Raw genomic sequence first — 14,173 nt, 5'->3', positions numbered from 1 at the left:
ATTAGATCTGGGACTCTCTTAGCACCTGTCACAGGTTTATACATAGCTAGAGACGCCTCTGGGCAGGAGGGAGGCAGAGGCGGGGCCAAGCCTTGCTGCTTTCAGTGGCAAAGGACCCACAGGACAGTAAAACCATAAACTCCGCAGACACCTTTGCTCCAGGCCAGGAGCCTTTGTTTTTCTGTCAGCTAAAAATAACCACATTCCATGCAGTCAGTCAGCGTCAGTCAGCGTCAGTCAGTGTCTGCGCCTGATCAATAAATAGTAATTAGTTGCAGGGTATTGCGAGATAAATCTGTAATTTAGTGCCCTGTAGGCTGAGGCAGGAAGGATGCTGAGAATTCAAGGTCACCTAGACAACATAGTGAGACCTTGGATGGATAGACAGACAGACAGGATAGAAAGAAAGAGGTTAATAACTGCAAATTTTCATTTCCTTACCAGAATTCAATGGTCAGGAGTTGGGCTCATTAGAGGATCCTTTAGATTTCTCAATTACAAAGATTTGTTTTATTTTTATTTATGTGCATGTGTTTCTTTTTCAAAGATTTATTTATTTTATTTATGTGAGTGCGCTGTCACTGTCTTCAGACACGTCAGAAGAGAGCATCAGATCCCATTACAGATGGTTGTGAGCCACCATGTGGTTGCTGGGAATTGAACTCAGGACCTCTGGAAGAGCAGTCGGTGCTCTTAACCACTGAGCCATCTCTCCGGTCCTGTGTGTGTTTCTATGCCACGTGTGTGAGGTGCTCTATGAGGCCAGATGGAGGTGTGGAATCCTTGGAACTGGACTTATAGGAGGTCGTAAAGCCATTCACCTCACAAGAATGGATGGTATAGGGACCAAACTTGAGTCCCCTGGACGTTCTTAACCACTGAGCCTTCTCTGAGGTCCTAATGCTCGAGTTTGATTTTGAAAGGCCGAATTTATCCATAGCTTCTTTTCGTCTTTCAGGATCTGTTTTTATGGAATGTCTGCTTGCCTGTGTACCACGCCGTGTGTCTGCTCCTCTAAGAGGCCAGAACGGGCCATGGAAATCCCTAGAACTGTAGTTTACGGGTAGCCATGGACAGTGAAAACTGAACCCAGATCCTCAGCCTGAGCCGTGGGCACTCGTAACTGCTGGGTCACCTCGCGTGACAGTTGTACCACAGGAGCCAAGTTTGGCCTCCCATTGCCCCTTCCTGACTGTGTGCTGTGGTTACATGCCCAGCTCGTGTGTGTTCTAGAAATACTATGAGTGCCTTTAATCCCAGCACTCAGGAGGGAGAGCAGGTGGATCTCTGAGTTCGAGGCCAGCCTAGTCCACAGAGGGAGTTCCAGAACAGCCAGGGCTACACAGAGAAACTCTGTCTCAAGAAAACAAAAGTAAAAAAAATAAAAACAAAACAAAAACAAACCAGGAATCTTTTTAACAGGAAGCCAGGCTGTGTGTTGGTGGAGAACTAAGGCTCTTTTGTGCTGACGTAGTAGATTCTGTTATGATCCATTTAACCTAGCCCTTCTTCCACCTCGGTTTTCCCGTCTATAAAATGGGGACAATAGCGACATGGACTAGGTGAGAAAAGGGGTAATATATATATATATGACCACACACAAAGCAGGAGTTCACCCTCTCAGCCCTCTCCCTCCCCAACTGGGCTGACTTGTGGAAATGAGCTGAATATTCCACTTAATGCTTTCTGTTGGTAAGCCATGACACAGCATCATGTGAGGAGGGACGTGTGCCTGTCGGGCTCTCTGTCGACCACAGACAGGAAGCAGGTGGTCAGAAAGCAGAACGTTAACTGGCCGCCTTCAAGGGCACCCTACCTAGTCACACAAAAGGACAAGGCTCCTTTAGCTCCAGGCACTGAACCCTTGTGTACAGGAAGGAGGCTTGGCTCTCCTTCCATGGAGGCCCAGCATTTGGGCTCTTTAAAGATCAGAACTTTGGGGGCTGGGGAGCTGACTCAGCAGTTAGGAGCATTTATTGCTCTTGCAGAGAACCTAGGTTCGGTTCCCAGCACCCACATGATGGCTCACGATCAGAACTGGGTCCTGATTGGCTGGGTCATGGGGAGGGAGGTGTTTCCTGGGCTGTTTGCTTAGGAAGCTGCTAGGTGGGCCAGGGGAGATCACCCAGCTTCCCCTTTTTGCTGAGGAGGAAGTGCAGGGCAGTGGGCAGCCTGAACGTGGCCTCATATTTCAGCCATTATAAAACCATTTTAAAACCCATGCTTTTGGGGTTCGCATTTTGAGGTCCTCCCCAGGGTAGGGTGATCCGATGATTATCCCCCATTTTTAGGGGGCCTGAGGTACTCTGATGTTTGGACAGAAGTTGAGAGAATAGGAAGGGGTGTGTGGTCCTGCCCCACACTTGTTCCCAGGAAAAGGCCTGCCTAGGTGGGACTTTGTCCACTGTCCCAGTGAAGGGTCCTCCACAGAGGTCTCCAAGTCCTATTTACTCTTGTTTGAAGTGGAAGTTAAAAGTGTCCATCCGGCTTGAATCATCTCTTCTGTAGCGCGTGTGTTGTGGAGGCCAGAGGATACTCCAGGGCAGCTTTCTCCCTCTGCGTTTGTTCTGGAATTCAACTCAGGTCATCAGGCAAGTGCCTTGACTGTCTGAGTCGTCTCCCCAGCCCCTACGTATAGGTCAGGGAGATGATGTATGGGATGCTTTTATGGCCTCGGTGTTAAGTGCTGCCCAGATGTTAAGGCTGTTAATATGGACAGTGACATCCGTGGGCCAAGGGAGGACGAGAATGTCGGATGCTCAGTCTTCCACTAATCAAAATGCCTGAGTCTTTGGGGTCTCCTTTTATAGGCATCTTCCCACAAGTAGCAACTCTGATTTTGTTAGCAGGGCCTTGCTGTCCTGCCCTGTCAGGCCCAGAGCTCTCCATCTAGACTAGACTGGACTGGAAAGGTCGTGGCATTCTCCTGCTTCTACCTCCCGAGTGCTAGGTTTATAAGAATATGCCATAATTCCTGGCTGCCCACAGTGACTTCTAAGAAGTGAGGTGGGCAGACCTTACGTGGAATTGCACTGGTCCGCGTACCTGCCTTCAAAACTGATGGCATTCTCAGGGTCACATGGGAATAGGTGAATTATTAAATTATCTAATTATAAAATTAGAAATGAAAAAGTATTAATTTTTTTTCTTTTTTTTATTTCGGAGCTGGGGACCGAACCCAGGGCCTTGCGCTTCCTAGGCAAGCGCTCTACCACTGAGCTAAATCCCCAACCCCAAAAGTATTAATTTTTTAATATGAGAAGGTTGTAGACAAAAAAAATTCGAAGAGCGGTCGTCTTTTGAGCCTTTCGGGTGGTATTTATTCTCTACTGCTTCCTATTGGCCACAGAGCAGAGTCCTAAGGATCTAGAGAGGTGCCCTGTGTCCGTGCGTACCTCACGCCTGTGTGTCCTTCCAGGCAGTATGGGGGGTGAAGTGTTAGTCCAGCTGCCTTGTTCCAGACTGTTTCACCATTTGGGTGTGTGTCCCTGCGTGTCCCTGCTCGGTCACGAGAGGATAGGACAGAGAAAGGGAGAGGTCTGACTCTCTACTCAGACTCCGTGAGTGGGCAGCCCTCTGCTTCTAGACTACACCCCTCCCTCCCACACTCCACGGCTGCGCTGGCTGCTGCCCTGCCTGTCTACCGGCCCAGACTACAGCAGTAACCATTATTTAGCCTGCAGCACTGACCCAGGTATTCCCAGTTGGCCTCAGCCCTGTGCTTCCTGCAGGCCGTGTGCAGGGAATGCTAAGGGCGAGAGGAAGCAGCAGAGAAGACCTGGGAAGGGGCAGCCTCAGCACTCACCAGGACTCGTAGCTCTCCAGGGCTATGGGTTTTTTGTTGTAAGAACATGAGTGGGTTTGCCCAGCTCCCTTACTCATTCCCTCCGCTGCCGTTCTCCAGGGTTAAGGAAAAGGCAGGACAGAGTCCTGGTAAACAAGCGAGAAGCAACCGCTCAGGCAGATGCCGAAGCCTCCAGAGGGTGGGGCAGTCACCCTGCTGTTTGCCCAGGAGGATCAAGTGTTCAGCTTGTCTCTCTGTTTCATTCCTTCTACCCGGACCCTGGGCCTTCTCTCCCCTTGGTTTCCTCTGTGGGAGAAGGGAGTGGACCTCACCGAGGTTCTTCAAGCGGGGAGGATGTGTCCCATGAGGGTGCAGGAAGGACACTTAGAATCTGCCTGCTGCCTGCTTCTCTGCCTCCTATTTTCTCTGCCCATCACTTTCTGTGCATTTTATGATATACATTCCATATTTGAACAGTAATAGTTCTGTGTGCTTATTCTAAAGTACCATGTGCTTTGTGAGGACCGCGCTAAAGTCACCTGGGAGAATATTTGGCCGGCTTTTCGGCAATCCGGGGCCTGGCACAGTCATTGTGCCATGTGGTGACATTAGGCATGTGGCATGGGGCCAGTAAATAGGAATAGCTATGGTGGTTACTATTGAGTGTAGGGAGAGTGAGAAGGGTTCAGACCCTGCCACAGGGAAGCAAGCCCCACCTTCTCCCTCCTCATCTTCTCTCTTTATTTAGAGATCGTGTCTTGCACGTTTTGTTTGTTTTGAGATAGGGTCTCACTGTGTAGCCCTGGTTGGCCTAGAACTGGTTATGTAGACCGGGATGGCTTTAAACTCACAGCTACTGGTCTCTGCCTGTGTGGTGATGTTTTATATACCATGCCTGATTGTGTGCAGAATGTGGGGCTTTGTATCTGCTCTACTAGACCAAGCACTCCTTCAACTGAACCAGCTAATCCTTGCATGGACTTCCTATAGCTGCTCTCTCCTTGTCCTGTGTGGTAGCACATAGCATTGAGGAAGTGAGTATCTGTGAGTTGAAGGGCAGCCTGGTGTACATAGTGAGACCTCGTCTCCAAGGGCAGGCTGCGAAGAAGAAGGTTTACCTGAGCTTGTCGTGGTTAAGTCACCTAGAGAGCTGGTACGGTCTTTCTGTAGCTCTCCTGGAGTCCGTGTGTGTGTGTGGCCTTGCTCCGCCCCTCTGCCTCAGGAGCTAGCACAAGGGGCACTTACCGCCATGCCCAGCGTGAGTGGCCGTGAGAGAGGACTGATGGGCTCGCCCATCCCTTCTGCCCTACAGATCAAATACCATGAGGAGTTTGAGAAGAGCCGCATGGGGCCCAGCGGAGGTGAAGGCATAGAGCCAGAGCGCCGAGAAGCCCAGGACAGCTACCGGAGGCCCACGGAGCAGCAACAGCCACCGCCTCACCATATCCCGACCAGTGCCCCAGGTGAGTGTAGGGAGGGGTGGGGGGGCTACACACACAGGCATCTATGCATATAGGTCTGCTCCCTAAAAATCTCATCTCCACCCCCGCCAGGGAGCAGGAGATCTGGAGTAGCAGATCCTGCTGTAAGGAGCAGACAGCCATGCCTAAGACACTAGTGAATGCGCATGCCTAGCCTTTGCTTTGGGGGGAGCAGTGCTGAGCAAGGCCCAAGTAGGGTTAGAAATTCATACGTTTGACCTCATAGGGGCTGGGGGAATGAATTTGGCAAGACACTTTCCGAGCCATCTCTTCTGTCTTCCAGTTTACCAGCAGCCCCAACAGCAGCAGGTGACCCCGTCCTATGGTGGGTACAAGGAGCCAGCAGCCCCTGTCTCCATACAGCGCAGTGCCCCAGGTGGCGGCGGGGTGAGTAACTGTCTGGAATAGAGAAGCCCCGGGGTGAAAGGGTGAAAGAGGTCACAGCTGCATGCACCTGTGTACGGGCACACGCATGCATGCACGCACGCACACACGTGCACATACATAAACATGCAGGCGTGCACACACACATGCACACACGAGAGCTCACACATACATGCACACACACACATGCATGAATGATAAAGGTGAAATGTATAGCTCAGTGATAGAGTTCTCATCTAGTATACACAGGATCTTGGGGTTCTTTGACCCCCAGGGCCATGTCCCTTTCCCCAGAAAAGGATTATACAAACTTGTGTCTCTGTGTGGGCAGGAAGTAGCCTTGTGCTACTGTCTTGAGCCAGGCTTAGAGTAGGACGAGCCAGAGCCAGAGCCAGGCCTGGGGTGGGACTCACCAGTTTTGGGAAATGAGCATCACTAAGCTGGGTGGCCCTGGGTGTGAAGCTCTGGCCTGGGTGTTCCGGGATACCTCCCGCCAGGGTGCACTAGGCTGATTTCCACGCTGGGATTCAAAGCAACTCATGTCAGCGTAGAAGAGAAATAAGGTGGCCCGGGATAAGTGACCTCTCTTTAGGGCGGAGGCAGCAGGAGGCTGTGTGAAGGAAGGGTAAGGTAGCAAGTGGCCTGCCCTATGCAGGGTAAGGGACAGAGCAGCAGAGTCAAATGGTACAAGGGGGACAGCAGATACAAAGACCTTATAACAGAACATCCTTGGAATGTTCAGTGTCTTGTGGGAAGGTCCAGGTTCCTGGAGACAGGTGCCCTTTGGGTACCTGTAAGCCCATGGGAAGGAAGGCCTTTGAGACTAGTAATCTATACTTCATTGCACTGCACTGCACTACATGGCACTTCACTACACTGCATTGCACCACACTGCACTGCACGGCACTGCACTACATACACTACACTCTACTACACTTCACTACACTACACTACACTATACGATACTACACTGCACTGCACTACACTGCACTTCACTGCACTAAACTGTACTACACTGTACCGCACTACACTACACTGCACTATGCTGCACAGCACTACATGGCACTGCACTGCACTACATACACTATGCTATACTGTACTACACTACACTATACGATACTACACTACACGGCATTATACTGTACTACACTACACTGCACTTCACTGCACTGCACCACACTATACTGCACTGCACTACACTGCACTATGCTACACTACACTGCACCGCACTACACTGCACTTCACTGCACTGCACCTCACTATACTGCACTGCACTAAACTGTACTATACTGCACCACACTACATTACACTTCACTGCACTGCACCACACTATACTGCACTGCACTGCACTACACGGCACTTTTGCTTTATGAAAATCACCCTGGCAGTTGGGTACAGGTGTAACCTCAGCACTTGGGAAGGTGTGGCAGACGAATCACCAGGAGTTCAAGGCTAACCTGGTTACATAGCTTAGACCTTGTCTTGAACATTTTTCTCCTTTTTTTTTTTTTTAAAAAGGAGAAGTTCACCTTTGTGCCCATGTGGGGTAAATAGTAGGATAGCAGACTGAGGGGATGGGGTGTGGTGGGCATTCGTATAGAGGATAGCCGGAGACGGCAATGGCCGTCTGGCTGGACATAAAAGATGGTCAATGTACGGACCAGGATCTGAAAAGTGATTAGGCTATCTATACCTCTTTTTTGTTTTGTGGTGTTGAGAATTAAACCCAAGACCTAAGGATACAAGAGCTATGTAGCCGGGGTTGGGGATTTAGCTCAGTGGTAGAGCGCTTGCCTAGCGAGCTAAGGCCCTGGGTTGGTCCCCAGCTCCGGAAAAAAAAAAAAAAAAAAAAAAAAAAAAAAAAAAAAAAAAAAGAGCTATGTAGCCCAGGCTGGCCTTGAACTCAGGATCTTGTCTTGTTTTAAATCTCAGTCTCTTGAGTGCTGAGATTCAAAATCTCATCTTATCATGCCCAGAATGGTATATTGCACTTTTTCTTAGGAATTTATTACTTTTTCTTTTGTGCATTGGTGTTTCACCTACTTGTGTGTGTGTGAGTGTGTTGGGGCCCCTGGAACTGGAATTACAGTCATTAGCTGCCAGATGGGTGCTGGGAATTGAACTCGGGTCCTCTAGAAGAGAAGTCAGTGCTCTCAACTGCTGAGCTATCTCCTCAGTCCCTGTATATGTCACATTTAAAAGCCACTATTTGTGTCAAGTCTATAGGACTTTACTGTTGCTGTGTGGAAACGGGTACAAGAGACTCCACCACAGAACCTACCCCGGGCTCCATCCTCTGGTTTATTGTTTCTTTCCCCCAAGGTCCCTGAGAGGTAGAGAGAAACACGGGGCTGGGAGTGACTTGGTGGAGCACTTGTCCAGCACAGGAGAAGGTCTGGGTGTGTGTGGGAGAGCCTACATCAAATACCCAGGCTAACCATTGGCTGTGCTCCCCAGAAACGGTACCGTGCAGTGTATGACTACAGCGCTGCCGATGAGGACGAGGTCTCCTTCCAGGATGGGGACACCATCGTCAATGTGCAGCAGATCGATGATGGCTGGATGTATGGGACCGTAGAGCGCACCGGTGACACGGGGATGCTGCCAGCCAACTATGTTGAGGCCATCTGAGCCCCGTGCTGCCCCACCCTGTCTTCAATGCATTCCATGGCATCACATCTGTCCTGGGGCCTGACCCATCCACCCTTCAGTGTCTCTGTCTCTTAAGATCTTCAACTGCTTCTTTATCCCCACCCCTCCTCCAGCTTCCTTTGCCAACCTAAGCCTTGTTCTGCTCCTGTCGTGGGCTCCTTCCTCTGGCAGGTTTCCCTTGGACCAATCAACTGATTGATTTTTCTCTCTGGATGGAACAGGCTGGGCACTCTGAGGAGGGCAGGATTGTTCTGAGGAGGGTGGGATCACAGGGCTGGGCTGAAACGAGAGACCCATTAAGGAGATCGGTTAGACTGGGTGTAGTGGCATACACCTTTAATCCCAGCAGAGGATTCATCCCAGCAAAGGGAGGAAGAGGCAGGCAGATCTGTGACTTTGAGGCCAGCCTGGTCTACATCGTGAGTTTCATGCCGGCCAGAGCTATGTAGTGAGACCCTGTCTCCAGGGAGGAGGGACTGGTTAGCTCTTAGCTTCACTTCCCACCTTAGGCCCGTTGCACCCCTGGCCCAGCTCCTCTGACACCCTTCTGCCTAGAGCTGGGGTGAGCTGCGTACTCCTCATCCTTCCAGGTGGGGCTCCCCACATGCCCAGGGGGTGGGCGTTAAGGCCTCAGTTATGTAAAGAACAATGTGATGACCTTCCCCTAGTCCATCTCTCTGCCTCCTCAGGGCATCCAGGGGAGAGCAGACTTTCTGCTTCAGGCTGAATCCCTGCCCCTCTGTTCCTTCACACATGGAGTGTGCCATTCTGCCCACACAAACCTAGGGCGGCCAAAGAGCTCCCCAGAAATCCCAGCTTGGGTCAGATTCTTGCCTTAGTTCTAGGGGCAGCAGCAGAAAGGAGGGAACGGGGTGTTCTCCTGGGCCCGATTGCTTCCCTCCTCCCCCAGCCTCCTGGGACTCTTTATCTCCCTGGCTGGGAGCCTGCTGTGAAGGGTAGAGCCAGGGAAGCCTTTGGGACTTGACTGAGCTGTTTCTTCCTGCTCCGCTGGGGAAAGGTCTCTGTCTTCTATGGCCTTCCTTCCCTGGAACAAGGCTGGACCAGCCTAGAGCTCTGCAGGGACAGAAAAATGGCAAGAGTTTTCTGGAGCACAGGAGGCCCTCCCACCTCCGCAGTGAGGTGGGAGAAGGCTTCTGCGTTAGATGTGTGCTTTCCTGTCTTTGTGTCTGAGGCTACAGAGTATGGTACCAAAGGGACCAAGTCACCCACACACTGTGGCACCTCACCTGAGGCTCTCCTGTCCTTGGAGCAAAGGAGGGAGTCCAGGGCTCCAAGGCTGGCGGCACCGTCTCTGGGCTGGTGCTAAACTCAAGTTCCTCCTTTGCGTCTGGGGCCCGGAACAGTACTCACTCGATTTCATTCATCTCGGGCTTTTCTTGTCACTCCTCCCGGGTCTCCTGACTCTCATCTTTACCCTGAGTGTGATGTCAGGTCCCTTTCCATACTCAGACCCTGCTGCAGGTGACCTTTGAACCTGAAGACCTTGGCCAGGCTAGCAGTGTGGTTGTCATGAGGGCTTGCTAGAGGAAACCATCTTCCTGCCTGGTCAATCCCTTTACCTCCGACCCTAGCCTGGGTGAAGGCAAGGAGTGTTCTGGTGGGCAGCATGGGGAGAACCTTGTAGGAGCATCTCAGGAGCCACTGGGGAGGTGCCCCACCCACTCCACTTCCCCTTGATCTCAAAGCACAATGCGGTTCTGGGGACCAGGGTTCAGGGGCGCTTGCTCTTGGAGGGCCTGTGTTCAGGAGGTGCTACAAGCCTCCTGGTTCCTCTCAGCTGAGCCTCCCTTCCCAACATGTCAAGTCAGCTGCTCCTTTAGTGCCCTAGAACTGGGGAAGACTTTCCCACACCTGCAGAGGGAAGAGGAACTACCAAAGGTGCTGAGGGCCCCAAGCCTGCTGGAGTCCATACTTTTCCAGAAGCATCCAACCCTAGAAGAGCACAGAATCCCCAAGCCCATGGTCTCTTCCTTTGTAAGGGTCTTTTCAGCCAATCAAAACCCAGGAAAGAGGGCACCTTGGCTAGACTGTGAACTTAACTTTTGTGGACCAATCCTGTAGCGCAAGAAGCCCCGTGGTGAGGAGCATGAGTTCTTCCCATGCTGCTTCCTGTCCCTCTTCATGTCCCTCCGGGGAATATTTCATTTCCTAATAGCTGGACACAAGACAAAAAGAACCACCCCACAGAGCCTGTATTTAAACAGAAACAGAAGTGACCCTGTGAAGTCCACCTCTGTCTAACATTTCATCCATGTGTTTGTGTGTGTGTGTGTGTGTGTGTGTGTGTGTGTGTGTGTGTGTGAAGCCACCCACTCATCTTTTATATCGGATTGTCATCTTTCTTTGGTCTGTTTGGTCCCCTCCCTCCTGGCCTTGTGCTTGGGATCAATTCTTTCTGGCCTGTTATGATTTTTGAACATTGACTTGAACCACAAAGTGAATCTTTATCCTGGTGACTCAAATAAAAGTATAATTTTTACCTGCGGACTGGGCTTCTTCCTCTTTGACTCTGAAGTAACTTCTGTGTGTGTCCTGTTTGCCAGGGGGCATTGACCTGTCACTCACACTGAACCCAGTTACCTCTCAAAGAGAGACGGACTCCTCTAGAAACCAAAGACACTTGCTCTTCCTACTCTGATGCTTGCTTTCTCCTTGAGGACATAGCCCAGCCCTTCAGTGGAATTCACCAATGACAGCTCTGCCCAGCCTGGGAAAATTGTCACAGTCAAGGCTGGCATTCCCTGAGTTCAGAGGCCTCTCACACTGTCACCCCTTTTCAGTTAAGCGTTTTCTTCCTTCCTTCTAGCTAGTGTACTCAGGGACAGTCACGGGTGTCATTCAAATTCCTGGCTGTTGGGAGTGGGCTGCTCTACAAGTCTTCAAGCCAACCAGTGAGCTCAGCCCAGTGTACCACTGCCACGTTTGAATTGTAAATCAATCGCAAGTAGGACAGCCCACAGTGTCACAGAGTCTGGATAAACCCTCCACAGGCGGTCTGGCAGGCAACGGGAGGCAGTCCTCCCACTCCTTCCATTTCTCCGTCCTGTGATGGCCGGTCCCCAGCCAGCTTGATTGCAAACACTGCAGCGTCTGCTCAGTGGCTCTAGGGAGGCACCTGTGGTAAGCAATACAGCATTCCTGGACCCTGACTCCTGCTTGGCAGCCACCTGGCCAGAGGCTTCATAGAAAGGGACATTTTCTACCTGGGTTTCACATGGAAGCATTCTCTGGCCTCAGGGAACAGCAGGTGAGGTGAGGGCTTGGCTGAATGAACTGTGTGTGGGGAGTGTCCCAGGCCGAGGAAGGAGATAGCAGCTTAGAGTTCCCAATAGCAGCAGCAGAGCCCGTGGCCCCGGGTGACCTTGTCTGCTGCACCGCCTGCTCAGGAAGTCTCCCCTCGTGAGAGTGGCCTAAGCTTCGGGTAGAAAGGGGGTTACTAATATCTGGAGGCCTGGGCCCTTAAAAGAAAATATTTGGGGTGAGGCTAAGGACCAGACCTTAGAAATTGGCCTACAGAAATCCTTTCCATTTCAGTAACTGTCAGTGTACAACACACAGCAGAAAGCATCAAAATACACCACTGTGGGGTGTGGGTTTATGTGCCTGTGTGTACACCAGAGGGCATGTGTGGACATCACAGGACAAATTACAGGAGTCCTCTCTTCACACTGCGGGCCCCAGGGATTGAACTCAGGTCATCAGATTTGATGTAAGGCACCCTTACCCTTTGAACCCTGTCACTTCCCTCAGAAGAAACCACGTGAAACCTGGCTGTAACGGCAATGCTCAGGAGGCTGAGAGGTAGAGGCAGAAGTCAAGGGCTAGCCTGGGCTACTTGAGACTATCTCAAGACAAAATAAAACAATAATTAATAATAATAATAATAATAATAATACAAAACAAACAAAAACCCCAAAATCCCACTTGGATTTGCATTTCCAGACATTACCCAGGAGTGGGGTGTGTGGGCTTCTTGCTGCTTCCTCTGAGGATGTCACTGGGTAAAATTCAGAAGATCCAGAGAAAACAATTGGGGGCAGCAGCAGCACAAAGGGTAGCAGAGACCTCAGGTGACACAATTAAGCTTAGGCTCCGAGGATCTCCCAGACCAACAAGGCAAGCCAGTGTGGGGTGGGCTCCAGAGAGAGTATGCATTTAGGAATGTGAGAACATCGCTTTGACTCCTGCCCCTGTTGACAAGTCAAGTTGTAAAATTTATCAGGCAAGCTCTTGAGTTCAGGCTGTAAAAGACTTCGCACCGGTTGAAATGACCCTACGTGTGCCATACCTGGCACAGTGGAAAAACTCACGTCCATGCCCCCCGCCCAAGACGCCCGTGAGACTTTCTTCCATGTTCTGTGAATTAACCGATGGCCCACAAAACTGGTTAACAATTAGTTTTCTGAGTTAGATTGCCAGAGATGTGTGAGAGGAAGCAGGAAGAAGGCAGGCAGAAGAATCCATTCCTAAGGGGTCTGTAGAGATCCTCCGCTCACACCTTCCGGAGCAGCCCACTCAGTGCAGAAACTGTATCTAAATAGAGAGAGCGTTTCCACACGAAGGGGCGGGGCTGGCTTCCTGGGAAGAAATTGAACCCCTCCGGTTTTGCCTGTCTAAAAGTAGCTGTTCCCTGGTTACCCACCGTGGGCTTTGTGATTGGCTGGCTGTGATGGTGGAGGTGGAGAGTAAACTGCTGATGGAGTTGCAGCATCCCTTAGCCTCGGGTCCCCGGGAGGGGGAGGGAACAGGAAGCGGGAGGGAGTAGGAGCCATTTCTCCGCGCTGACCGATCTCCACACTTGCAGTTCCCACTTCCCGGGCATCTAGGGGGCTCCTCTGCTTAGTACTGAGCCATGCTGGATATCTTCATCCTCATGTTCTTTGCCATCATAGGCCTGGTGGTTCTGTCCTACATAATTTACCTGCTCTAGTGGCCTGGAGCCGCAGGGGCTGCGAGGGGAAGGATGGAGCTGAAAGGCCGAGCACCCTGCTTGCGGACGCACCGGTGGATTTTGGCTTCTGGTCATTATTCGGGTATTGATTAAATAAATAAATAAATAAATAAATATAAATAAAATAAAAAGCTTGGTTTTGTATCTATTTGTCATACACATTGACGTAGCATTTCTTGGTTCAATCTGAGAAGAATAAGAAAAGAAAGGTCAGCTTCCTTTAGAATTGATTTAAAATGTGATTTCTTAAAATTAAAAATAAACTTCGCTATAAATAAAAAATAAATAAATAAAAGTAAAATGCACTAGGTTTTAGGTGGGAGGGGAAGGGAGGGAAAGATGTACTGGGGTGGGGTGGGGACAATCATTTCCTAATTTCCTCTTCCAGGTAGATGCAAAACCAAGTTGTCCATTCTCTCCTGGCAACGACTACAGTACATCCTTCTGTGTGGGCAAGGCAACTGTACTCATTCATTCACTGCAGCAGGCACGACTGCATTCATTAATTCACTGCAGCAGGCACGACTGCATTCATTAATTCACTCGCGATTAACTCCCACTTGAGAAAAAACAGCAAATGAAACTTACTTGGGGTAGGGGGTGGGGGAGGTGCCCACTTTCCCTAGTCGTGTGGGCACAGTTTGGTGTAGAGGGATGGGGTGCTGGTTCTCAGAGCTCTTGCTAGTGCCCCTCCTGCAGTTCCCAGCTGACCACTCTGTTTTTGGGTTTCCCACAGCTCCTGTGCGGGGTCCAGCAAGAGGCTCCTTACCAACAACAGCAATCCTGAGGCCCAACTGACTTCTTCCAGTGTATCCAGATGTGGCTGACCCTTGGCAAGCCGGCATTCTGTGAGGCAGGGGCACTCTTGGGGACATCAGGATGCGTGCGATTGAGCTGTAG

At 50.8% G+C, this 14,173-nt stretch overlaps 1 protein-coding gene across 1 annotated transcript in view; it reads left to right on the top strand.

Annotated features, from left to right (window-relative positions):
* Lasp1 (LIM and SH3 protein 1) overlaps positions 1-10,809 on the top strand; it is a 40,158-nt gene extending 29,349 nt beyond the window's left edge. Inside the window, exons 5-7 of the mRNA XM_032913114.1 lie at positions 5,097-5,247; positions 5,549-5,652; positions 8,107-10,809. Coding sequence (XP_032769005.1) covers positions 5,097-5,247; positions 5,549-5,652; positions 8,107-8,280 — 429 coding nt within the window. The 3' untranslated portion in view covers positions 8,281-10,809. The remainder of the gene's footprint in view (positions 1-5,096; positions 5,248-5,548; positions 5,653-8,106) is intronic.
* The last annotated feature ends 3,364 nt before the right edge of the window (positions 10,810-14,173 follow it).

Source organism: Rattus rattus, chromosome 9 (assembly GCF_011064425.1).
Source record: "Rattus rattus isolate New Zealand chromosome 9, Rrattus_CSIRO_v1, whole genome shotgun sequence".
Classification (NCBI taxonomy): Eukaryota; Metazoa; Chordata; class Mammalia; order Rodentia; family Muridae; genus Rattus; species Rattus rattus.
Note: the sequence above shows the minus strand (reverse complement) of the source record. Positions and strands in the feature narration are given on the sequence as shown.